This window comes from Kryptolebias marmoratus, linkage group LG13, assembly GCF_001649575.2.
Source record: "Kryptolebias marmoratus isolate JLee-2015 linkage group LG13, ASM164957v2, whole genome shotgun sequence".
Taxonomy (NCBI): Eukaryota; Metazoa; Chordata; class Actinopteri; order Cyprinodontiformes; family Rivulidae; genus Kryptolebias; species Kryptolebias marmoratus.
Genome location: NC_051442.1, coordinates 13,301,568 through 13,327,243, shown reverse-complemented (window position 1 = coordinate 13,327,243; position 25,676 = coordinate 13,301,568). Strand labels below are relative to the sequence as shown.

Sequence of the window (25,676 nt, the reverse complement as noted above, 5' to 3'; positions counted from 1 at the left end):
CAACGATTTGTGCGTTTCTTTTAAAGAATTTGCACCAAGTAAAATACTCCTTTCTGCTGCAGCATGCTTTTAGCAGAACAAATCTTTTAAACTAATCTCCTTTGAAAGATTCTTTTCGGCTCTGGTTCTCCAGTTTTACAGTCGGCTGATGGAGCAGTCAGCTAACATGAGCTAAACACACACTGCTGGCTCACAAGTGAAGAAAAAAAAAACTTTTTGTTTGATGTGAATGATTCTGGCATCCACTTTTTATAAGGACTTACTGGAAAAGCTGTAAAAACTGTAACAAACCTCTAAATCTCTTTTTCAGTTCATCGGCCCTCACTTAGAGATTTTTGTTCTTTTTTTTTTCTAAAAAAAGAACAAAGTAAAGTGCCTGCTTTCAAAAGATTATTTGCAATAAAATTTGGCATGCAGGTTTCTAAAAACTGAACTAAATTAAAGCAACAACTGGGCGTTATAAAATGAGTCAAATAAGGCCAAGGAGTTCTCAGCATACAAGAAACACACAAAATGCACTGATGATCCTTTCTGTTATTTCAAATAAAGACAAAATAAACCGTTTCACAACATTACAAACATGTTTTTCAGCATGCAGACTTATTGACCACAAAGGTAAAAGTTTACAAGAGCAAATCTAAGCTAGACATAAAGGCCAGCTGATGCTAAAGATGATAAAGAAGGTCAAGAAAAACAAAACACGTCTTTAGAGCCAGAGCGGTTTTGACTCAGCATTCAGTAAAACTGAGATAAGCTTGAATCAGAATGACATAAAGTAAAGAACAAAGTCTGGTTTTGTTTAAATCTGTTCTGAAAGGTGATATTAACTAATTATAAGTCAGTTCGGCTTTGCTTTCCAAAAGCTCTGATCCAGCTAAAAGGTGAAAAATGTTTCATCTTTCTGCTTTAATTTAAAAACAATTATAAACAGAGGCACTTTTCACCTCATTTTACTTTGCAAAGCTTTAGCAGAAAGCAAAAAAAAAAAAAACACTTAGAAAGGTAGAAACCAGGTGCCTGTTTGGTTTAATGTAGTGTCATTGTTCAAACCTTTTAGCTCCAGGTTGACAAACATCTCCTGGTTGCCCTTCCGTGTGCTCGTGTAGCACTTGTACCTGCCCTTGTCCTGAACTTTGACCCTCCTCAGCAGCAGGGAGGCGTTGCCCTGGGGGATGTGGGAGTTGAACAAAGATGTCCTCCCACTGAAGTGCTTGTTCTGGAGTCCAAACTGGTCTTTGTGGTAGTAGTAGCTGTGAACTGGGATCTGCTGCTTGTACCAGTGGATCACCACCGTGCCGGTGGGCCTGAAGCTGCAGGGCAGGATGCAGTCATCGTGGACGATGCAGGTGACGTTCACGTCTGATAACACCACTGAGGAAAGTACAGCTGCTGTCAAAACTCTAAAGAACTCATTTGCTTATATTAGTGACCTACTTGTACTAATAAATCCTGGAGTAGGAATCCAACTAGTTGACTCAATGTCATTTTAGATTTTTTTTTTCATTTATTTATTTTTCCTGTAAAACTCTTGACTGTATTCGCTAGAAGACACTAATAATAGTGTAGATTCTGATTCAGCTTTCACTATTGCCTTCCTGTTTTTACTTTTCTGTACAGTTTTTTGCAACCTAACTACTTACTACAAACATTGTGCTATTTTAGCCATTAATAGCTATATCAAAACTTTATTTACAAATATTCTCCTCACAAAAATACATTGAAATCTCTTCAATTCCTTCAAAAATTTAGTTTTCTTTAAAACCTGCTTCAGCAAACTACATTTAGCTATTATGTAGCCTTTTGCTACTTTTAGCTTATTGCTAGTCTTTTGCTGCCTTTAACTAATGTTTAGCTACTTTTAGCTTTTACCTATTGTTTTGCTGTATTTAGCTCAAAGCTAGTTTTCTGCTTGTTTTAAATTTAATGATTCAGTTTCAGCTTTTTCAGCAAATTCCAGCAAAGTCATTCAGCTCTCACACTGACTGAAAACACTCACTGCTGGATTAAAAAGGTAAAAAATTTTAGAATATGAGTGTCTATAATTTATTTTGCTTCCGCCACTGGAGCAAATTCATGTAAATTTGTGCTAGAATGTTCTGATCTTTAGTTTCAGATGTTACTTTTTGTTGGGCTTTGCCATTTTTTCCTCTTTTGGTTCTACATTTTTCTACTTTTTTCATTATTCAGAAGTTCTCAGTTTACTCCATTTCCTCTCAACCTGTCTCCTGTTTCTGAAGCACATCAAATTACCCTTAATCACAATTATATATGTCACTTTTATTTGTATCTGAACCAAAAATGACAAAAAGAACAAAACAATGTCTATTTTTTTGTTGTTGGATTGTTCTAGATGATCACCAACCAGTTCCAACAGATGCATCACAATAGTTAGCCAAAACCTGAAGTACAAAAAGGAATAAATTAACACAACAATTTATAAATAAATAAATAAATATCATGCACTACGACACCTTTGGAGTTTGTCGACAACAGTTTCTCCAGGAGAATCAGCAGCATGAAGATAACGCCTCGTGTGTCTGCCATGTCGGGCGACTTGTGGTGAGGCGTTGAACTCGTGCAAGTCTTTGTGTGTGAAAACACACTGGTGTGCAGCGAGCCGTTTCTGTGTGACTCCACTTTACATCCTTCCTAACACTAATGAAACACTGACTAATTAACCAGGCAGGTAAAACTTTAACCCGGTGTGACTGCATCAGAGCTCAACACCTCTGCTGTAGCTGTTCACAAACACACATCTGACGCCTCACGCTTTGAAATTCTCTCAAACTAAAAAGTATGTTCATACATTGAAGGGGAAAACCTGTACAGGTTTTCTTTAGAAGTACTTAGTAGATAAAATTATGAAAGACGTTTTAAGATGTGATTTTCATTTTTTTTTTTTTTTTTTTGTGAATGAAAAAAAACCCACACTATTTTAAAACCAAAAAAAAAGCACGTCAGTATTCTTTAGAGCACTGATATTATACTTTAGTTTGAATGTCTGAGATTATTTTGGTTCTGCACGTCTCATGGAAAAACAACAGGTTTTAAACATTATCACATAAAGTGACCAAAACTGAAACAGCTTATACTTTCTTTGAAAATACATTAGGATAACAGTGCCCGCATTGTTTCTGAATGCTTTTTGTCCACTAATAACAACTAGTTCAATCAATTTCACAGCGTTAAACATTAGTGCTGCTTTTATTCCCCCTGTGAGAGCTCAGACTGCCTCCAGGCCTTCGCAACCCTGAGAGGGATGACGTGCATATGGATTGATAGATGGATAGATGGATGGATGAATGGATGGACGGTTCAATGCATGGTTGAGTTAATGGATAACTGGATGGTTGGGTGGATGAATAGATGAATAAATGCATAGTTAAATTAACAGATGGATATGTCGTTGATTGAATGGATTGATGGTTGAAAGGATGATGAATTCATGGTTTAATGGATAGAAGGATGGATGGATGGATGGATGGATGGATGGATGGATGGATGGATGTGTGGTTAAAATGATGGATGGATGGATGATGTGGTTGAATGAATAAATGGATGGATGGATGGATGGATGGATGGATGGATGGATGGATGGATGGATGGATGGATGGAAGGATGGATAAATGGATGGATGGATGGATGGATGGATGGATGGATGGATGGATGGATGGATGGATGGATGGATGGATGGATGGATGGATGGATGGATGGATAAACGGTTGGATGGATGGATGGATGGATGGATGGATGGGTGGATGGATGAACTTTGTATGAAATGCATTAAATTGTCCCTAAATCAAGATTAAATTCTATGGCTGTGTTTGAATGGGTGGATGTTGGATGGCGGTCTTTGTGGCGAACAGTAAAAACATAAAGTGAAATAAAAAGCTGGAATATCTCAACAGCGACTAACCTTTTATAATCTGATTTTGAAGTCCTCTAGGGGGCACAGATAAGTTGTCAGTTCAGCAGCTGTGGGGTCACATGTATGAGTGAACCGAAGTCCACGTGTGGGATTCTTTAAGATGGCGTTGCTCATGTTTGCCCTCATTCAACTTTAATCCCAGATTAAAGGGTCATGCTGTCCATGTTGAGTTACATCATTGCATCTGCAGCTCTGCTCCAGGTCTTTATTCCATCTTTGGTTAAGCAAACTTTTTTGACTGATAACCACAGAGGATAGAGTCCCATCGAAGGGATAGTTCAGAGCCTTTAAAGTGGGGTGTTGTGGAAACGTTACATACAAGTAATATCTTACCTGTTGTACATATCTTTTTGAAACGTATAAGGTTTCTGCAAGAAGTTTCCCAGGTTGCACCACAGTGATACTGCTATTCTATGAATTATATTTAACTAAGCATGTGAGGCAAAACTGATGGTATTCCAAAGGTTTATAAAATACAGTAGCTTTTATATGATCCACTATGAATTTGTTTTTTAACTCGAGCATGCACTAAGTGTGCATGGTGATAATCTGCAGTTTTTCATGAAGATTTTGAGATCTAGCACTCAAGAAAATGACCAAACTAGTGTGGAACTTCTAAGTGGAGCCAAAAACAAACCTGAGATATCCAGATACTGCATAGTTCCTCCTCCTCCTCTCTCATTTTTCTTCTGTGTCCATCAGCAGGAAGGAAACTAAAAGGATGATTGTACCAGGAAAGTCTTGGCTCCCATTTAGCTTCCTTGTTATCACGTTTTACTGTAAAAGTCTGCTGAAGTTCATCAGAAATGCAGCAAATCCTCTGGTTTTTCTCACAAAATTAAACATAATAACAAAGGTGTGTGCCAAGCCAGAGATTTGGCCCTTTTAAAGTGTTTATTTAAAATATTACTCAATTCTCTAATCCGAGATGAAGCGCGAACAGTTGCAGAGTCAGATGATCTGGCCTGAATGCCAAACGGCCAGAGGCCACAAGTTCAGTGTTTACAGATGCCGCCTCAGACATATGCTCACATCTGGCTCCTTCTGACGGGATCATTTGCGCCCTCTCGCCACCAAACGGTGCAACTTTGGGGGTGGGTGAGAGTGTAGGGGATCCTGCGATGAACAAAAACTAGGCTGCGGGGCTTTTTTTTTTTTTGATCTGGTCACAATGATGATGAAACCGGCGGTTGCATTATCTGCCATCCCCGCCCCGCGCTGCCTCCAGTTTGTAGGTTACTGAAAGATTTCACCACCCCCAGAAAAGAAGATTAGAGAGGAATTAATGGTATTCCTTTGTCATTATAGGAACAAATTGATATTTGGATTTAAATCAGAGGGTGGGGACAGTCGGAGCAACATGTTGCGTCAGGACACATAAGCAGAGGGATGGCACGGTTACAAGCAAACTTAGTCAGGAGGGATGCATGTGCACTGGAGCTAAGCGCTGGATACCTCCGCTGATGCTCACCATGTTACAGGAGATGACAGCGCAGGGAAGCACAGGCACGGCTCGACGTTTTCACGGCAGAACAGAATGCCGGGACATGGACGTGTCTCTCTGTAGAGGACGGGGACAGCTGCGGCGCTCTCTGGGCCAGACCCTGATAGAGTGAGAGGGACGTTTGGGTTCCTCTGTGGACTTCCAGCCCCCTGCTCAACCATGAGGCTGGCCCTCCTGGCCCTGAGGCTGATGGTTTTGGCCAGGTTGTGGCCTGTCACTCAGCTCAACAGCAACACCTTTCCCAACAAGCGGAGACACAAGGAGTTTCACGTCGGAGAGAACACCAAAGCAAAGCACGGAGGGTAAGCCAAAGAGGGATTTCCTCTAAGATTTCTAAATTTCCTGCACGTAAGGAGCTGCTTGAGCTGTTGAAACAAACGCTTATTTTGTGACTTTACTTATAGAAGCCTTTTCTTTTTACTACTTTACAATACAGTCACAAATCTGCTTGCGTAATTGATCAGAATGATTCCATTAATGCCACAATAGATTGAGGTCACAGCAGGCAATGAAGTCATGTGACGCTGAAGATGACGTGCGTTTTGTTTCGAAACTCGTCCTGGCTTTTGCTAAACAGAGAAATATGTATTCCCAATAATAAAGTCAGATTTTAGATTGCTTCTAGGAAAGACAATAATCAGCTCAGGACACAGATAAAAGAGTGTCCACACAACATCTTTGACCCAGAAACAAGCACCAGCACCCTGAAAAGAACAGAACTCATTTCATTTGGACCAGGGCTTTTAGTTTTAATCAGCACCAGATGTCAGTACGGTTTCAAGTGCGTGCCTGTCTTCGAAAGAGAAAGGCAGAGATTTAAAGAAAGCTGTTAATTATCCTCTCTTGCTTTGTTTTCCAGACGGGTAGACCTTAAGACGAAAAAGCAAGACAGCACCAAGTCTCTGCTAATTAAATCCGAGCAGCTACTTCGGATTGATGATCACGACTTTGCGATGCGCCCAGGCTTCGGAGGTAAGACAGTAACATCGATTTGGACATTTTTCCCGACACGAAGCCACCTCAAGGCACTTTACATACAGAAACGCCAACAGCAGCATAAATCCCTTCGAGCGCTCAATTCTAATCTTCTGCTATTTTCACATTATTTTAATAACAGTGCACTTATGTGTGAGCCAGACAACTCAGTCAAGTTCATGTAGGCCAGTGTGTTTGTCTCCCAAAAAAAGCATCAAACAAAAAAAAAAAAAAAGCATCATGACCCAGATTGTCTGCTGTATGAGACAATGACTGCAGTCAGCAGATAAAATAATCTGACCTGCGTTCCTAATTCGGTGTCTGTGTGCACTTTTAAGCACAGCTCTAAATTTTTTTTGTAGTTCAGGGTTTTTTTTCCCCCTCGTAAATCAAATGAATAATGTCCAACAAAAGGTTTTAGAATTGTATTTTTTGTTGTTTGAACTGTGCCTTGAAGCTATTTTTTCTCCAGACTGATTTAATTGAAGCGTATTCAGTCTTAGTGAGTTGTAAAAAAAAAAAAACATTTTAAAAATAAAAGGCTTAGATTGTGTCATAATTCTTTTTATGACAGAATGCATCTTACTTCAAAGACCACAATTCCTCTTTGTTTGTGAAACTTAAACATTTCCAGCCACAAGCCTCTTCAGTCAGAGCTCAGTCCTGGAGTCCCTTCTCTTTATAATTTATTTTCTCCTCCGAGGTTCTGCTCTCAGGAAGCACAGTATTCAGCTTCACTGATAAGCTGATGACACCCTGGCACTTTCACCCTCTTTCTCGTCTGACTGTTTAGGCAAGATTAAAAGTTCCTCAGATTCAAAGCAGACAAAACAGAATTTCTTCTTGTTGGCACCAAGTGGATGCTTTCTAATAGTCTATGTTTCTCAGTCAACGCTGACGGTTTCACAATCCATCCCTCCCCTCATGTTCAAAGTCTGAGTGTCATTCTTGATACCATGCTTTCTTTTGGAAGACAGTCTCACTTGTTCTGCTTACTTTCATCGACCGTTCCACAATGGGCCTCAGATGTGCTGTCCTCTGCCTCTGGACGCAATAGGAAAATATCAAAAGTCAGTAAAAAAGATGAGACTTTAGCAGAGATTTAAAAGACTTAGTCTCAGTGGTTCGTATGTTAAGAGCCAAATTACTATTCTATTTTAATTTGGATTTTGGAACATCTAAGGAAAACTGGTTGACAGACCAGAGTTCTCCTGTAGATGTTGAGGAAATCACGTAAATCTCAGGTTTGTAATGGTTCGAACCGAAAATGCAGGCAGACTGGAGGAGCTCAAAGTGAAGCTGACCTATTGAGAAAAAGCATAACAAAAAGCTGACGTGGCAGCAAACAAAACTTGATGACAAGGAAGTGGAAACAGGTGAGCGATTACAGACTAGGGGCAGGTGGAGATGGGCGTGGCAGGCTGACTGGAAAAGTACTTAGCTAATAGCACAGGGAACAATGCAATACTCTAGAACAAATGGAACACAAGGAGCAAAACCAAATAATATATATTAACAAGAAAACAAGACACAAACTAAACACAAGGCAAACAGAAGAAGAACATAACAAAATACCCAAATCCTGACAGGCTGAGACTGTTTAACCCCCCTGAAGTCCTCAAAACTGAAGAGAGGAAGAGGAAGCCCATGTAACTTCGGGTCCATTTGACCCCAAAGGCCATGGGAAGGGTTAAATTTTAATGCAAGCAGTAAAATCTTATATTCTGGAAACAGACAGGAAGCCAGTGAATAGAAGCCAAAATGGGAGTTATGTGTTCACATTTTTTAGTATCCATTAAAAGATGAGCTGCAGCGTTCCAGATGGTTTGAAAGTGATGTAAAGATGATTTAAACCAACATACAGAGTGTTGATGGGGAGCTACAGTTTCACTTTGAAGATAAGTCCTAACTAAAAAAGCCTTGATTTCACAACTGTATTCATTAGGATACACAGTTTATTCTACTTGTTTAAACGTATTGGCCTGTTTTTAATTGTAAGGCATCGTCGAGTGTTTTAAAAGGCACTGATAAATAAAATCTATTGTTGTTGTTGTTATTGCATTGTGCACCCCATTACTTTAAATATAATCCATTCCATTTCACTCGGAGATTGCAGCTGTTGACGGCTGGTTTGGAGGACTTAACTTCATTAGGTAATGGCGCTGCATGGACTGGATGTTTATGGAGCACGTCGTATGTTGAACCCATTCTGTCTCTGGGTGGTGACATAAGAACTACGCCACTCATTATATGCAACACTGAATATTTCTAATGTCCGTGCCGAGATAAGCAGAGACTCTTTTTGAAATAAACCAGAGCAGAACATGAACTGATGAAAGATTAGGTATTATTACTCTGCATGCACTGCTGACTATGTCAATCTTTGGAAGGTTTTAAGTATGGATTGCTGTGATCTAATTGCTGCCGACAAACACACGAATGCCAGCCTAAATTGATGATTCATGCCTCAGAAGCTGAATAATGACGGGATTCTGACCTCCATCAACGTTTCTTTTATTTTTTTCACAGAAGGAAGAATTTAAAAAGAGGCTTTTTGTCGTAGCTTAAACAGTAGCTCAGATGCAGGATTTGCACATGCATAACTCTGTCGGCTGTGCACACAGATTATTGTGGCAGATGTGATCCAACAACTACTTAAAGCTTATCTTTCACTTTTGACCTTTTGCAGGTTCAGCCCTTCCAGTTGGCATAGATGTCCAGGTGGAGAGCATTGACAGCATATCAGAAGTAAACATGGTACGCACATCACTGCCTCTTGAAGTAAATAAACTGCTGGCCTCGAACACGTCAGTTGCGCTTTCACTAATGTCGTCCTCCTTGTTCAGGACTTCACCATGACTCTCTACTTGAGGCATTACTGGCAGGACGACCGCCTGGCGTTCCCCTCCAGCAGCAACAAAAGTCGAACTTTCGATGCACGCCTTGTCAAGAAAATCTGGGTTCCAGACGTGTTTTTTGTTCACTCCAAACGCTCTTTTATCCACGATACAACCATGGAGAACATCATGTTGAGGGTTTTTCCAGATGGAAACATTCTCTACAGTGTCAGGTAACCCTTATTAACCCTTATCTATATTGTCTTGAAGATAACATTCCCATTATTCTGCCTTTGCTTGCTTGTGTTCATTCACAATCATTTAGCGCTCACCATCGTGTTGGCACGAGCGACTGGAGCCAGACAAGTGATGTCAAAACCCGAGCTCGACACCGTGCTGGCTCTCTCCCCAAAACCCACACAGACATACAGTAGATGCAGCTCTGTGATTATGTCTGCTGCTGCGGCTCAGAGGCTTTTCAGCTTTGATCCCTCGTTCTGAAAACCAAAAAGGCAAAAAGAGAGGAAGACCCCAGGCTTGAATGAGCCGTGTGAAAAGAGCTAATGTTCTGATGAAGCCAGCAGATATCATAGTAACGTGTAATGAACATCTGCAGGCCAAAACCCCGTGTTAAGCTAAACAAAAGCTAAACTAAATGCCATAAAGCTTCTTGCCATCGGGTTACAGTATGTTTAGGCATCTGCATAATGCAGTAATCTCTGTAAATAATAAAAATAATAATAATAATTCCAAAAAGTGGGAATGGTTTATGTGAGATTAATTAATATGTTCGGTTGTCCAGAAGTTTGGCTTTAGTGCAGTGATCTGAGACTTTGTTGTTGAACGTCTGATCCTCTCAGAGCTGTTTGCCTTTGGGTCAGCGGTGCGCTGGCCTAAAGAAATGTGCCTCAAGCAAAGGCCCAGAAATTTAATTTTTAAAATAAACTGACGATAAAATAAATCATTGATTACAACTGACTGACTATTGTAAGCAAATAACTGCAGAAGCTTTGTATTTATTGCTATTTTCATGTGAACTAGAGAAGGGGGAAGGGGAAACTAAACATTTTATTGTTTTTTAAAAAGCAAACACTGTAAATTGACGTGCCAGTTTGATTTTTTTTTTTTACTTATAAATGCTAATTTAATTTAACTAAAAACAGGATTCAGTAAATGTCACAAAGTCTTTAGGAATATCTCTTTTCAAGTTTTTTAATGTGGAGTATTATTTGAGTGTCGTAAAAAATATATGCAGGTTGTCATGTTAGTGGCTGTCAGGATTCTGGAGCATCTGTCATTGGATTTGGATTTTCAGATCATTTACTTTTATGCTCTCAGTCCAGATTTGGATGGGTCCCGCTTTACATTGTAGATTTCTACCAGTTGCTTCTGTGTCTGAACATATGGGACAAACACTTTACAGGAGGACATAGATATTCAAAAAATCCAGGCAGGACAATGCATCGAATGTAGCTGTACGTACAGTAGATGCACGCCTAAGGCTGCTCTCAACTCATTATTGATTTAACGACACGGTTGTCTCTGGTCACCTTAGTTTGGACGTCCCTGACCCATCCAGAACATATCTGGTTGAAAGCCTCCAGGTCTTTGAAAGACTTCAGGCCATCTGAGATGGAGGAACTAAATAGTTCATGAAGTTTGGGTAGTCGCAAGGAGATCTGGATCTCCAACCAGCCATTATTTTGTGTTGATCTTCATTTCTGATTAAGTTTTCTTTTTGTGATAACCCTCCCTCTGTTTTCTGAGCTGTTTCTGTACATTTTAGCAGTTTTGATGCACTAATCAAATTGTATTTTATTTATTTATTTGAACATATTTATTATTATGTGTAGTTTGCAAAAGTATCTGAACACTGCTTTGATTATCATTGGAAGCCCCAAATGCACCACCGTTTTGTACATCCAGGACTATTGGACTGCAGGTCACAGTAAAGCTCCAAAAGTCACCAGATACAGGCAGAACGTAATGGGTTTTTTTGTGATGCAGATTGTTTGCTTTATATGTGTGGGTATTTATTTACCTGCATGGTGTGTTTTAGGATCACTGTGACAGCACTTTGCTCGATGGACTTCAGTAGTTTCCCTCTGGACACACAGAACTGCTCTCTGGAGCTGGAGAGCTGTGAGTATCAAGCTAAATTTGGGACATAAATGCTTGCAAATTCCTGATTAAAAATTCAATGTTGTTTTGGGAAAAAAAAACACTTTTAATTCCAGGATTAAAAGTGTTTGATTTGTTTCACTGGTAAACATGTTATACAACATTTGATACTATACAGTTTTGGAGCTTAAAATTGTTTCATAGAAACAGCTTTGCAGTCCTTAAGCATATTACAGCAAGGATATAAACACACACAAGTGCATTTACACACTAAATTACTGAAGGACAAATATCTATTTTTATATTTTTTGGTTTAAAGATGATTATTTTGACAGTCAAGATAATTTTTTATAAAGAGTTTTAGATTTATTTTGTATTTTGGCCTGTTTGTCTCTACACATTTCTTCCTGTCCACCTCAGATTAATTAAGACAGATTCCTCTCTTCTCTTTTCCAGATGCCTACAATGAGAACGACCTCATGCTCTACTGGAAGAATGGGAACGATTCATTACGGACGGATGAGATTGTGCTCTCTCAGTTTTTTATTGAAGACTTCCAGCCTTCCTTCGGACTTGCCTTCTACAGTAGCACTGGTATGTGAGGCCCGAGGTCAGGGGCCCTCCATACAACCTAACAGCTCCTGACCCTTTTAATTTTTTTCATAAATAGATCAAATTTGGAATATTTAGATTACTACATGGTATATTTTTCAATCTAACTCCTGCTTTCGACCCCACCCCCCTCCTCTGTTTCAGGTTGGTACAATCGACTTTACATAAACTTCATCTTGAGGAGGCACATCTTCTTCTTCATGCTTCAGACATACTTTCCTACCATGCTGATGGTGATGCTGTCATGGGTGTCTTTCTGGATAGACAGGAGAGCCGTACCTGCCCGTGTCTCTCTGGGTACTGAAACACATAAGTCAGTATGTTCAATAACAAATGCTGTGAAACAAAAAAAAGTAGTTCAGGAAAAAAAAAAGACTTTGCATTTGGTGACTATAGTGTTGGAAGACAGTATTTAAAAAAAAAAGATCACTACTGGCTATTCATGGCCAAACTGCAAAAGAGGGAAATCATCCATGCATTTTCTGTACCTGCTTTTTCCATGCAGCTGGTGCCTCTCTTCAGTAATCGTTGGGCAAGAGGCGGGGTACCACCTGAGCAGGAACACATAGAGACAATTAGTTACACTCAACACTCTCACCTGGTGACAATTTAGACTTGCCAGTTAACCTACGATGCATGTTTTTGGTCTGTGGAACAAAATCAGAGCACCTGAAAAGCATGAACAGGGAAGGTTGCAGCTGTGTCGTGAACCTGTGACCTTCTTGCTGTGAGGAGACTAACCACCGCCCTGCCATGCCACCCTACTCTGTGTTCAGTTTGCTACAACTATGGACCGTTAAGCTGGGTGCTAAGGCCTCTCTGATATAGCAGAAATGGACATTTTAGTCATTTTAGCCTAAAAGAAAAAGTTTTGGGAGAGAAAAACCAAGGGGAGTTGAATATCTTAATCTTTCTTTTATAAAAGAATCCAAAGACAAGAGCTGAAAGAATAGAGCTAAAAAAAATCAAGCATCAAGCATGTTGCAGACTATTAAAACCTACATTTAAGAAAAGAGAGCATGACTCGTTTCCTTAGAAATGTTGTATTTTATGTGATAATAGTGATGAAGGGCAGTTTAAAGGAACAATACGCAGCCATGCTGTGAGCATCAGGGTGAAGATAATGCTGCATGCTTCAACTAAAATAAGGCAAACAGGAAAATGAGTGACAAGACAAGATAAACAAAGCCTCCGACTCTAAAACCAATCAAATCGAGAAGTAGGTGGGTGATTAGTAAATGACAATAGGTGTGCTGACAGAGAGTGGGAGACAGGTGGTGAGCGAGGAGCTGGAAGCGGGGACAACTGACGACATCTAGAGCCAAGAAGACCAGAAAAAAAAAAGTACAATAAAACTACTGCAATGAGAAAAAGGAGTCAGAGAAAAAGAGTGACAGAGATTGGCTCACACTACTCTAATTCCATGCACACACAACGCTACTAAAATAACTAAAACATGAAAGAAAGAAAGAAAGAAAGAAAGAAAGAAAGAAAGAAAGAAAGAAAGAAAGAAAGAAAGAAAGAAAGAAAGAAAGAAAGAAAGAAAGAAAGAAAGAAAGAAAGAAAGAAAGAAAGAAAGAAAGAAAGAAAGAAAGAAAGAAAGAAAATTATTTTCTTACTAAGTCATGCTTCTTAATCTGCTTCTTCACTGTGAAAGTAAAAAGCTTGGCTTCAGGTCTAATTGGTGCTCGGGAGACCTCGAGTTTACATATTATGACCCAAGCAAACGCTCTAGATCCCTTTTCTTTAGTACTAGTGTTCTGTTCTGGTGTTCTGTGAATCCAGGCATCACCACGGTTCTGACGATGTCTACCATCATCACGGGAGTCTCGGCCTCCATGCCACAGGTGTCTTACGTCAAAGCCGTAGACATCTACTTGTGGGCGAGCTTCCTGTTCGTCTTTTTGTCAGTCATCGAATACGCTGCCGTCAACTACTTCACCACAGTGGAAGAGATGAAGAAGCTTAAGAACGCGAAGGTAATTTTTTTTTTTTTTGCATTCTTCTTAAATCGTTTGCACCGCGCTGGATCATCACATCGTCTGCTTTACTCTCCTTCCGTTTCTGCAGATCCCCAGCTCCTTCAACACCAACCAGGCGATGGCTTTTGACGGGTGTTTCCACGACAATGACATCGACCTGACTCCTTTCCCAGTGGTCGATCTCACCCCAAACACGGACAGAACCAGCCAGTCGCGAAACTCCACGGCCTCTGAGCCCCCCGATGGAACCAGGCTCCGCCGCAGGAACACGTTAAAATACAACATGAGCTTCATCATGAGCAACAGCTACATGATCGACTCGTACTCCAGAGTCATATTTCCCCTGGCTTATCTGCTCTTCAACATCATTTACTGGAGTTTGTATGCTTAGGATTTTGACTGTGCAGCAGAACAAAACTCTACTTTGGCTAACTTCACCATTACTTCACTGGGGGGAAAAGTAATAATCTACAATTAAACCTTCACTGCTTTTTTTCTGCCACGGGATGTGACTTTTTGTTTGCACAACGTCTGCTGATGTGCACTGATTGTCTTACATTTACGAGCTGGGTTCAGCTGCTGCAGCAATCAGCTGTATTTTGTGAATGTCTCTTTTGTGTGAACGTTTTATAGAAGAAAAAGTCTCTTTTTAGCGTTTGAGTTGGTACAGAAACGTCAGATATCTTTAAATATTGTACAGCTTCTTCAAAAAAATAAATCTTGGCTCTTATGCATTTGTCAGATTACGGTTAGAATATATTTGGCACATTTTAACATGTTCAGGGTGGAACAGCGGAGCAGTGGTCAGAGCTGTCGCCTCCCAGTAAGGTCGCAGGATCGCTTCCCAGCCCGGGGTCTTTCTGGGTGGAGTTTGCATGTTAAGAGGTGTGTGCGTGGGTTTACTCCGGTTTCCTCCCACAGACCAAAAACATGCATGTTAGGTTAATTGGTGACTCTTAAATTGTCCCTAGGTGTGAGTGAGAGTGTGAATGGTTGTTTGTCTCTATGTGTCCCTGTGATGGACTTGCGACCTGTCCAGGGTGTCTCCCGCCTCTCACACAGTGACGGTTGGAGACAGACACCAGCTCCCCAAGACCCGGAAAAGGAGAACTGGGTAAAGAAGATGGATGGATGGGTTAACATGTTCAAGCAGAAGCTACTCAATAGTTTTGAAAACAGGAGTCATGTTTGTCACTGATCTTTATTAATCCTAAAGAAACTACTCGACGTGTTCAGTTTGTTGAATTAACCATCTTGAATAAAAAGCACATCTTTGATTATGACGATTAAGGGAAGCTCCAGAACAAACAAATGGATGGTTATTATTATTATTAATATTATGAAAATGTTTTCTTTGGACATATTTTACTATATTTCTAGTTAAAGAAATCATTCAGATTTTCTGAAGTAGGGTTTTGTGTAAAGGAACAATTGTTATCTTACCTGCTGCTCTTTGGGCAACCTCACTTTGAGTTTAACTCTGACTGGAGTGTTGAGCTAAAAGTTCATCTGGCTAAGAACAAAGTGGATTGCTGCCTTCCCAAACATTTTTTTACGCAATTTGAGCAAACACTAATTTATAAGTCTTTATGTCACTGTCGATTTTGAATTATATGGTTATTTACATGGAATCCTAAAGTTATTTGCAAGCATAAATAGCTGGAGCAGTTTTAGTGCAGCCTGAGGCACTTTCTACAGCAGTCCTGGTCCTCGAGGGCAACTTTCCTGCATGTTTCAGGTGTTTCTCTGCTTTGACACACCCGATTTGAATGACTGAGTGATTAACAGGCTTCTGCAGAACTTGAAGAGCAGGGAAACGTCTAAAACATGCAGGATAGTGGCCCTCCAGGAAGAGGGTTGGACAGCACTGTTTTTACAGGAATATTAAAACGTTTCTGCCAGAATAAACATTTCCCGAATTATTGTTAGAAATGTAACGGTTTATAAAATAGCATTCGAGTGACTTGCTATTCAAATCTTCTGACTGAACTTGTTTTAAGATGGCAGTAATCTACTTAGGTCTTAGACTCGATCAGACTAGCCATTAGCTCATCAATCTGGGCAGAAATAAACTCTTGTTTGTCCAAGCTGGGGTCATTCAAGTTGCTATTTACAAGATACTAGTTATTCAGAATATTTCCCCAGAAATCCACTTAAAAAAAAAACTATTCTTTTAACATAAATATTTACCCATAATGCAGTTTGAGTCATAAATCAGTTTAATAGTTGAACTTACCTAAGTAAGCTCAATCTCATTGTCTAACAGCCACACTTTGTAAACTCTGATGATTTTTTTTTTTTAATAGATTTATGAAAATTAGAAATTATTAGATGAGGGACAGAAAATGGGACCTGGAAAGATTAGATTATCCTGTAAACCCTGAGATTAATGTGACTGCATAACGCTGGGTTGTGGAATATGTAGCCAGCAGGTGGTAACAGAGATGATTGATTACCTCTGCCTGTAAAAGATTGACTGGTGAGAGCTGGGGTGAAGAAACGTGACGACTGCCGTTTCTTATCGTTTTGTGCATTACTCATGCCTTTTGTCTAATGCCTGCAGTGTTTATTCAAATTACACTGGTGTTTTTCACTGTAAAGGTGGGTTGATGGAAAAAAAAGAAAAGAAAAAGAGAGACCAAATACCCACAGAATCAGGCAGACAGATGGTGGTTTTATGACGAACAAAACCCAGGAGCTTAAGGGCATTACTGCATGTTGACAGGTTGACCTGCGAATAAAAGCAGTGGACAAGCAAAGATTAAAATCTAAAAGCAGACAAGAGTACCGAGGCGGCAGACATGAAAAAACAGACACAGGCAGGTTTGGGTGAGTAAAAAAAAACAAAACAACAAAAATAGCAATTTGCAAAGACTGGTAAACAGGTGAGAACTGGAGTAAAAAAAAACTAGAGACATCTATTGCATGGAAGGGGTACTGCACTGTCTTATTGCCTGTCACCTTTTAGCAGGCAATAATGCACTGCCTGTGTGTACGGTGTGTGTGTGTGTTTATCTGTTAGCAAAATATCTCATGAACCGGTGGACAGATTTGAACAAAACTAAGAAAATAACTGGATGTACAACTAAAACTGATTAACATTTAGAGTCACCCTAATTGAAGATGACCTCCACAGCTAATTGTAGTCAGAAACGACTCCAACTTAGTCAGTTTTACAGATACTGCAAAAGCAGTAAAAGTTTACGGAAAAATGTTGTGCAAGTAAGTCAGTGTCGGTTGTGAATGACTCTCAGCTACTACCACATCAATTTTAGGTCAATGTCTGTAAAATTAGCTGAGTTACTGCTAATTTCTGTGTTTCCAAGGGTCAGTTGGCTCTGGCAGCCATCTGTAATTGGGTTGACTCCAAAAGTTACTTTCTGAACTTTTCAGTAAAATCTATACGGTGCTTTATGGGGTGTAATATTTTCCTAACACATGGACACAGTAATATTATACAAACAGAATATGTTGAATGCAACTAAAACATCTGTGTGATGCAGAGGTTTCCCTCAAACATCTGGGTAGTTTTAGATCCACACAATAGCTTTTTTGTTTTTTTTGCACAGCTTTTCATCTATGATTGAATCCACCCCTCACTTCAAGGAAAAACGCTGCCGTTCCAAGAGTTTTCCTAAGGCTGTTTCAAATTTTGCTCAAAGATCAACATTAGAACATTTTATTGTAGTCTGCGTACTTCCTTGTCATTACGGAAGGTATTTAAAACTCGCGGTCTTGTCTGACACCTTGTAGCACTCCTTCAGTGAGTAACTGGGTTTAATTATGTGTTTCTTCGCTCAATTAAAGCCGTAAAAAGTCAAACAAAACAATAAAATGGCAGCAATCTGAGCGATAAACGTTGCAGCGGGGACCCTGTCCCCACTCACATTCCTGAAAGAACAGCTGCACAACGTGACGGACATGCCTGACAACACCTAAAGTTCTCGGTGCCACGGCTCTTTGAGCTCTGTGGCGTCGCCGTGGCAACAGAGTTCCTGTCAGCTCCGTCAATGAACTCTGACAAATGTTAGGACACACCCTGGGGCACACCTAGAATGTCGAACAAAAATAGAAACACATATCTCTTTCCTTCAAAAAAAAAAAAAACAACGAAACGAAAAAAAACAGAAAACAAAACACTTTTTGCCTGACAGAACAGTCGGACCGCGGCGATTTGGTGAACAAACAAGCGGCCTTCTGGTGGCGCGAAGGAGGGCTGTTCAGGCGCCGAGTGGGACATTTTTGAGCTGAACTGAAAGCAGGTGACGTCCGCTTGTTCCAGCTGACGTCTCAGGGGCGTGCCACTCCCGTCAGCTGCTGATTCTGCCTGAGAAACACACAGAGAAGAAACACGGCCATTAGCAACTGTCAGCTCTTGAGTCAGGAAAATGCTCGGGGTTTAGTTTTTATTCCTTTTCTGCCAGTGGGAAGTGATGGTTAATGGAAATGAAGACGCCATGGGAGCCCCAGGGTCTTATTCAGGAGGATCTTCAGGCAGGAAGTCATTGGCTCCTTCTGTCAGGTAAAGTTCTGATGGTGATGCCGTTTGTTTTGTTGATTGAACTCAATCACAGCCGAATCTGGTTCGAGTCAAGATTAGGAATCGTGCTTGTTTAGTTACATACGTAAACATGTGTAACATACTTATTGTCAACATCTGTACCATCTGAACCTAATTTGTTCTCAGATATATTTTTTTCTCTTTTCATTTCTTCTGACTATTTTTTTTTTTTTTTGGTTTTAGCTGAAGAACATTTTGAAACCACCCTGATTACTTTACGTTTTGCTTCCAAGCAGCCAGACTTTCCTGTAATCTTTTACAGTCACCTCGATCAATAGTTCCCCAGATCATCTGATGGTCTTTCAAAGTTCTTCTTTGAACTTTGGCTGCTTTTTTTCCCCCGCACTCCCTTCCTGTCCAGCCTTTGTACCTAGTCACAGCAACATACAGTATATAAGAAAGGATGAAAGTGGACAAGCAGAGAACAACCTTGAGCAGAAGAACAGTATCTGAAAGTCATGTGATAAGGAATTAGGAAAAAAAAATCGATTAAAGAGCTGACTCAGGACCAGAGAGATGCAGCATCTCTCTGTTGATTATCTGCCGTGTGGCAGTTTCCAGGTAAACAGCTCTTTGGAAATCCCCCTTGTCAAACTGTTATACTTCGTGTTTTCATAAATTCAACGAAAGAGTTGATGTGTTGCTGCTCATAACAAACTAAGAGCATGGTAGCAGGAGCAAAGATCTAAAAGCAGACCTGGGAGTCTGAGACAAAAACCACTTCTGTTGAATAAAGACACAAAGAAAGAGTTGTATAATGGCTTTGTAATTCAAAACCCAGGTGCAAAAGGAAAAAGCAAAACCTGAAAACTGACAAGGCCAGCACAATTCAGATGAATCAACAGAGGATCTGGCGGTGAACAAAGCGATCCTGTTTGTACCTATACAGAGGGAAACTGAAGCTTAATCTAAGACATATATTTTATGAACAAATCAGGACCAGGTGTGCAGAGAGAGCAGGCTAAATGAAAGAAGCTCATGAGCCAAACAATGAAACAAAACCATAAGTCATTAAAGGCCAGAGTTTTAGACTAAGATCCTCTTATGATGAGTTTTATTTGTTTTCGTCAAACCTTGTAAATGACGTTCTGAACGGTTTCATACAATATTGCAAGAGCTGTTAGAGCTCTGAGTATATGTTACATATGACTCCCAGCTACTACCGTATCAAACTTTAGCTCAATATTTGTAAATTTGACTGGGTTGTAGCCATTTTTTTTTGTGGTGGCTAAGGTCAATTAGCTGTGGCGGCAATTTGAAATCAGGTTGACTCCAAAAGCTAATGAGTTGGAGACGTACATCCAGTGGTTACTTTCTGAGTTTCATTCAAATCTGTTCAGTGGTTTTATGAGAAATTTTGCTGACAGATAAACAGGGTTGATGCCAACAGCTAATATTAAAATTTTAAGCGCAGATGTTGCGCAATGTGCAGCGCTTGGAGTATGTGATGTGGATTACTGCAATCTACTACCACACCAAAACGTAGCTCAATATCTGTAAAATCCACTGAGTTATATATTTTGTGTTTTCTAAGATCAGTTGGCTATAGCGGCTATCTTGAGGGGGGTGACTCCAAAAGGTAATAAGCTGTAGACATACGTCCAATGGTTGCGTTCTGAGAGTTTGATTAAAATCTGTCCTGTGGTTCATGAGATATTTAGCTGTCAGATGGACAAACAAACACAGACACACAGACATGGGGTAATGAGAACAGAACATGATTGGAATTTAAACTAAACCACAGGACAAAGTCATAAACTAAGCATTACTCTTGTGAACCATGACACAAAGGGCCTGTAGAGGCTATTTAACATCGGATCTTTGCTTTGTTCTCGCTTCCTCGATAACTTGTCCGTTTTGCGTCGACACAACAGGTTTATTCCTTTCTGTTCCTGAATGATTCATAGGTCAGAGTAAGGTGAAACGTTTCTCTGAAATGGTCAGGTACTGGACTGAAACTGAGTGAAAAAGCAGCCGAAGTCCAAAGAAGAGACTTTGAAAAAGATTGAAAGTCTGAAGACCTACTGATAAAAACCAGTTCAAAGAAAGATTACAGAAAAGTCTGACTCCTTGAAAAAAAAAATATATATATATATATATATATATATATATATATAAAGAAATGAGGGTTGAGTCAAGATTTTACGACAGCGATTTTACATCTTTCTGTATCACCCACAGCCAAAAGCTATTAGGGAAAAAATGTTTTGAAAAACAAATTTTATTGATGCTATTAGAAACTAATTATTGGATGTACATCTACAACTGATAAACTTTTGGAGTCAAACCAATTCAAGATGGCTGCCACAGCTAACTTCCTTTGAAAGAATGAATATTGCCTAAGTTTCATGCCCAAGTTTTAAACAAAGATCTAGTGTGATCATTTAGAGCTCAGAGCATGTTTTGTAAATGAGTCTCAGCTACTACCACACCAAGTTTCAGCTCAGGAACTGTAAAACTGACTGAGTTATAGCCATTTTTGTGTTTGCCAAGTTCAGTTACCTGTGGCGGCCATCTTAAATCAGGTTGACTACAAAGATGAATCAGCTGTAGATGTAAGTTCAGTGATTACTTTCTGAAAGCTTTATTGAATTCCATCCCGTGGTTCATGAGATATTTTGCAAACAGACAGACAAGCAAACCCACACAGACTCACAGGCAAATACCTGAAAGACACACAATACAATCACAGTCTTATGACCTTCTCTTGAAGCCTCCGATCAAAGCAAACACACACCCTGTCATCGAGAACGAGTGCTTCTCTCCAGTAAAATATGTACAGCTTTGTACAGATTTGTGAGGACGTGTCATAGTTAAAGTATCATCGTGTTATTGCTCTTACAAGTTGGAGGTAATTAAAGAATTTGATCCGGTATTTTGAATTTCGTCAGGACACATAAGAGAACAATCTGAAACAAAGATAAGACTTTCAGACATCACAAGAATTTATCTTTAATCTGTTTGGGTGAGACAGAAAGAGATGGTCCTGATTAGTCTGAGATGTTTATGAAACTCCTCTGTCAAATATGGCAACTTTCTTTAAATTGAACTTTAAACGGAGTGTTTTTGTTGTATTACAGAGTGAAGAGGTCAGGTTCCCACCTTACATGTGCGCTGTGGCTGAAGATACACCTGCTTATTATCCTCCTGGCAGGTAAGATCAGGCGTCATCTGTGACAGATCAGCCTTACAAACAGGTTGTTGGCATACAATGAAGCCAGCGCATCAACGAGCCCCATCTGGTCGAGCAACTTTCCACCTTTTATAAACTGCAGATTCCTTTCTAATTTATACCTGAACTTGTCGGTCTAGTCTGATCGCGGTTTGTCCTGAAGTCTGCTTCAACAACAGCCATTAATCTTTCAGGCTTTGAGGAGACAGAGTGGCACGATCTTTACTTCGTACAGCGTGTGCTACAAAGAATGGCGCGTTTCACATTTTTAGTGACAGCTTCCCACAGCTGACTGAGGTTCAGAGAGAAATTTTGGCTTGTGGAAGATAAGTAATGACGATGTGTCTTTACCACATTGAGAACTGATTTATTTTTCCGTTCAGGTCAAACTTTTGGTCAAAACTCCACTGTCGCTTCCAACGTTGCCACGCCAACAACAACAACAACAACAGCTGCACAGACTGCAGGTAAATAAACAAAAAAAAAAATCAAAGGTCACAAAGAAAAATGGAGATTCTAACATTTAAACTTTTTTTTCATAGCAGACAGTATGAACACAATATTTTCAGTGTTTCTATTTAATGGAGTTCTTTATACAGTCATGAGAAAAAGAAAAACCTTCATTAATGTTTTGTTTTATGTTTCAGGACATAATAAAATTGATCTTTAACCAGGTTTTAAAATGATTCAAACCCATCCTCATGCGTACAAAAACATACAACCAATTCTAGCTTGTCATTATTTATTTAACATAAATGAACCCACCATGGAAAATCTGTGCCTGGAAAAACTAAGTACACCCACGCTCAGTGTGCGCACTTCTATAAAAGCAGGAGCTTTCTCAGTTTGTTGCCGTGTGTTAACACAATGCCAGGGCGGAAATACATCAGCAATGACCTTAGAAAAGCAACTGTTGCTGCCCATCAATCTGGGAAGGGTCGTAAAGCCATTTCCAAACAATATGAAGTTCATCATTTTACAAGTGATCATCATCTAAGATAGCTGCCAATCTTCTCAGGAAATTCACCCCAAGGTCAGACTGTGCGACGCCTTATACCAACTATCAAGAACAATGGTAGAGGGCCATCTGTCCAACAGCTAAAGCCTCGTTCATGAAACAAGATACTGATCCCAAGCACAGCAGCTGAAATATGTAAAACCCTGGAACTGAAAAAGGATGGGCTTTTCTTTTATCATAGCTGAACACAAAATATGCAAGTTAGGGTAATTTTTTTACATCTCACTTTTTGCTTTTTCCCACAACATTCATGTAATTGTGCACACTGAAACTAATTTATTAAAGCTTTTGATAATTACCCTAATTTCTATTTGCTTCACACAGATGTGAGTTGTACATTTAAGCTGTATCACTGAAGCCTATAACCTGATTGAACCTTCATGAATGAGAAATTTAAAACCTGTAAAATTTAAACTGTAACAGATGAGATTAAGAACTGATTTATTTCTCCATTCAGGTCAAGCTTTCAGTAGTCTCAGTTCTACTGCTGCATCCAGCATTACCACAACAACACTGAGTGTTGCATCCAGCATTACAACAACACCGAGTGTTGCATCCAGGATTACCACAACAACACCGAGTGTTGCATCCAGGATTACCACAACAACACCGAGTGTTGCATCCAGCATTACAACAACACCGAGTGTTGCATCCAGGATTACAACAACACTGAGTGTTGCATCCAGCATTACAACAACACCGAGTGTTGCATCCAGGATTACCACAACAACACCAAGTGCTGCATCCAGCATTACAACAACACCGAGTGTTGCATCCAACAGCACCACGTCAACACCGACTGTTGTATCCATCATTACAACAACACAAAGTGTTGCATCCAACATTACAGCAACACCGACTGTTGTATCCAACATTACAACAACACAAAGTGTTGCATCCAACATTACACCAACACCGAGTGTTGCATCCAACATTACAACAACACCGAGTGTTGCATCCAACATTACAACAACACAGAGTGTTGCATCCAACATTACAGCAACACCGAGCGTTGCATCCAACAGCACCACTCCAACATCGAGTGCTACAGCCAACATCACCACGGCAACATCAAGTGTCACTTCCAACATTACCACAGCAACACCAAGTGCTGCATCCAATATTACTACAACATCGAATGTGACTTCCAACATTACCACTCCAACAACAACAGCTGCACCGACTTCAGGTAAATGAAACACCAAAAGGGCATTTACATAAAACAAGTCTTTTCAGTTCCTGTAACTGTAGCACCAGAGGCCTTGTTAGCAGTTGAGTCAGACAGGGTAATTTGAGAGGCCACCTGTCAGGCCTTGTTACAAGAACATTAAATCTCGTACAGAGCTGATTCAAAGAGATATCACTCTGGCTTTTAAAATAAAGAAAAACAAAACACGGAATGACATCAACCCTGACATGCGGACTGAAAACCTTTTGATTTCTCCAGTCTGTTGAAGCTACAGGAAGTCCAACCTCTGCTGTCCCTCCCTACTCCAACAACAACTTTACAATAACATAATTACCCCTCACTGCTTTAAAGTAGAGATTAATAAACACTTTCATCCACGTATTTGTCATTAGAGAACCATTAAATACCTGTCATATAAAATAACAATAATATATTTCATTTGTAACTAGTTTGTGATTTTGCAATTCTTTGCTTTGTTTTTTTTGAACCAGTGTTTTATTTTCTTGACGTCACTGTGGTTGTCAGCGGACAGAGAAAGAATGAATCTGAAATCATTGTCTGGGTATGTAAAACAATTAAAGGAATAAGTCCTGATAAAATACTTTAAGTATGTTTTTGATTCATTAAATAAAATGTATTTATCCTCGTTTCATTTTCTCAGCTGGATCAGGTGTTCCAAAGCAGTCTGGAGAAATGTTTGTCTTCAAGCACTGGACAGACAACTACTGGTCCCACGTCTCCACAAACTACTGCTCCGAGCGATTCAACTGTGACTACAACAACGCAAAAGTACAACTCAACCACAACTCCAATTTTTACAATATTACAAAACTATACTGCAACTACAAATGCAACAGCATCTCTCCTGATTGACAACAACACAGCAACAACAACAAATGTCAACAGCACAACAACAACAGTGTTAAATGCCAACAATACAACAACAAACGCAACAACAGGATTAAACATTAACACAACTACAGCTGCAACAACAACATTATTCAATGTCAACAGCACAACAACAAATGCAACAACAGTGTTAAATGTCAACAATACAACAAATGTAACAACAGTATTAAATGTTAACACAACTACAGCTGCAACAACAACATTATTAAATGTCAGCAGCACAACAACAAATGTGACAACAGTGTTAAATGTCAACAATACAACAACAGCATTAAATGTTAACACAACTACAGCTGCAACAGCATTAAATGTCAACACAACTAAAAATGTAACTGCAGCATTAAATGTTAACAACACAACTGCAGTTGCAACAGCAACAACGGCAGTAAATGGAAACAACATAACGACAAATTTAACAACAGGAAATGTCAACAACACTATCAAAAATATAACAATAGCAGCATTAAATGGAAACATAATGACTACAGCTGCAACAACAACAGGATTAAATGGAAACGACACAACAACAGCTGCAACAGTATTAAATGGAACCAACACAACTACAGCTGCAACAACAATAAATCTCAACAACACAATAAAAAATATAACATTACCAGGAGCAATTGTTAACAATTCAACTACAGCTGCAACAGAAGCAGCATTAGATGGAAACAACGCAACTACAGCTGCAACAACAGCAGCAACAACAGCAGCATTAAATGGAAACAACGCAACTACAGCTGCAACAACAGCAGCACTAAATGAAAACAACGCAACTACAGCTGCAACAACAGCAGCAACAACAGCAGCATTAAATGGAAACAACGCAACTACAGCTGCAACAACAGCAGCACTAAATGAAAACAAC

General features: G+C 39.7%; 2 protein-coding genes across 3 annotated transcripts in view; both read left to right on the top strand.

Moving 5' to 3' along the window:
- Positions 1–5,049: 5,049 nt before the first annotated feature.
- Positions 5,050–14,693, top strand: gabrr3a (gamma-aminobutyric acid type A receptor subunit rho3a). The gene is made up of 9 exons (XM_017418106.3): positions 5,050–5,734; positions 6,292–6,404; positions 9,097–9,164; positions 9,254–9,477; positions 11,304–11,386; positions 11,822–11,959; positions 12,122–12,274; positions 13,763–13,956; positions 14,048–14,693. Exons 1-9 carry the CDS (start codon positions 5,592–5,594, stop codon positions 14,348–14,350), a joined length of 1,419 nt encoding a protein of 472 aa, XP_017273595.1. The 5' UTR covers positions 5,050–5,591; the 3' UTR covers positions 14,351–14,693.
- A 3,463-nt stretch (positions 14,694–18,156) lies between these two features.
- LOC108236975 (adhesion G-protein coupled receptor G2) overlaps positions 18,157–25,676 on the top strand; it is a 35,728-nt gene continuing 28,208 nt past the window's right edge. For both annotated transcript variants that reach the window (XM_017418104.3, XM_017418103.3), the window contains exons 1-6: positions 18,157–18,481; positions 21,601–21,674; positions 22,076–22,159; positions 23,168–23,899; positions 24,391–24,461; positions 24,561–24,688. In XM_017418104.3, the coding sequence (XP_017273593.1) occupies positions 18,393–18,481; positions 21,601–21,674; positions 22,076–22,159; positions 23,168–23,899; positions 24,391–24,461; positions 24,561–24,688 (1,178 nt within the window). In that variant the 5' untranslated portion in view covers positions 18,157–18,392. The remainder of the gene's footprint in view (positions 18,482–21,600; positions 21,675–22,075; positions 22,160–23,167; positions 23,900–24,390; positions 24,462–24,560; positions 24,689–25,676) is intronic.

Excerpts from the sequence above, each read along its gene's own strand:
- gabrr3a (XM_017418106.3), top strand. The coding sequence starts at position 5,592 with ATGAGGCTGGCCCTCCTGGCCCTGAGGCTGATGGTTTTGGCCAGGTTG. Across the intron at positions 6,405-9,096 it reads GATGCGCCCAGGCTTCGGAG|GTTCAGCCCTTCCAGTTGGC; the intron begins GTAAGACAGTAA and ends GACCTTTTGCAG. Across the intron at positions 9,478-11,303 it reads AACATTCTCTACAGTGTCAG|GATCACTGTGACAGCACTTT; the intron begins GTAACCCTTATT and ends GGTGTGTTTTAG.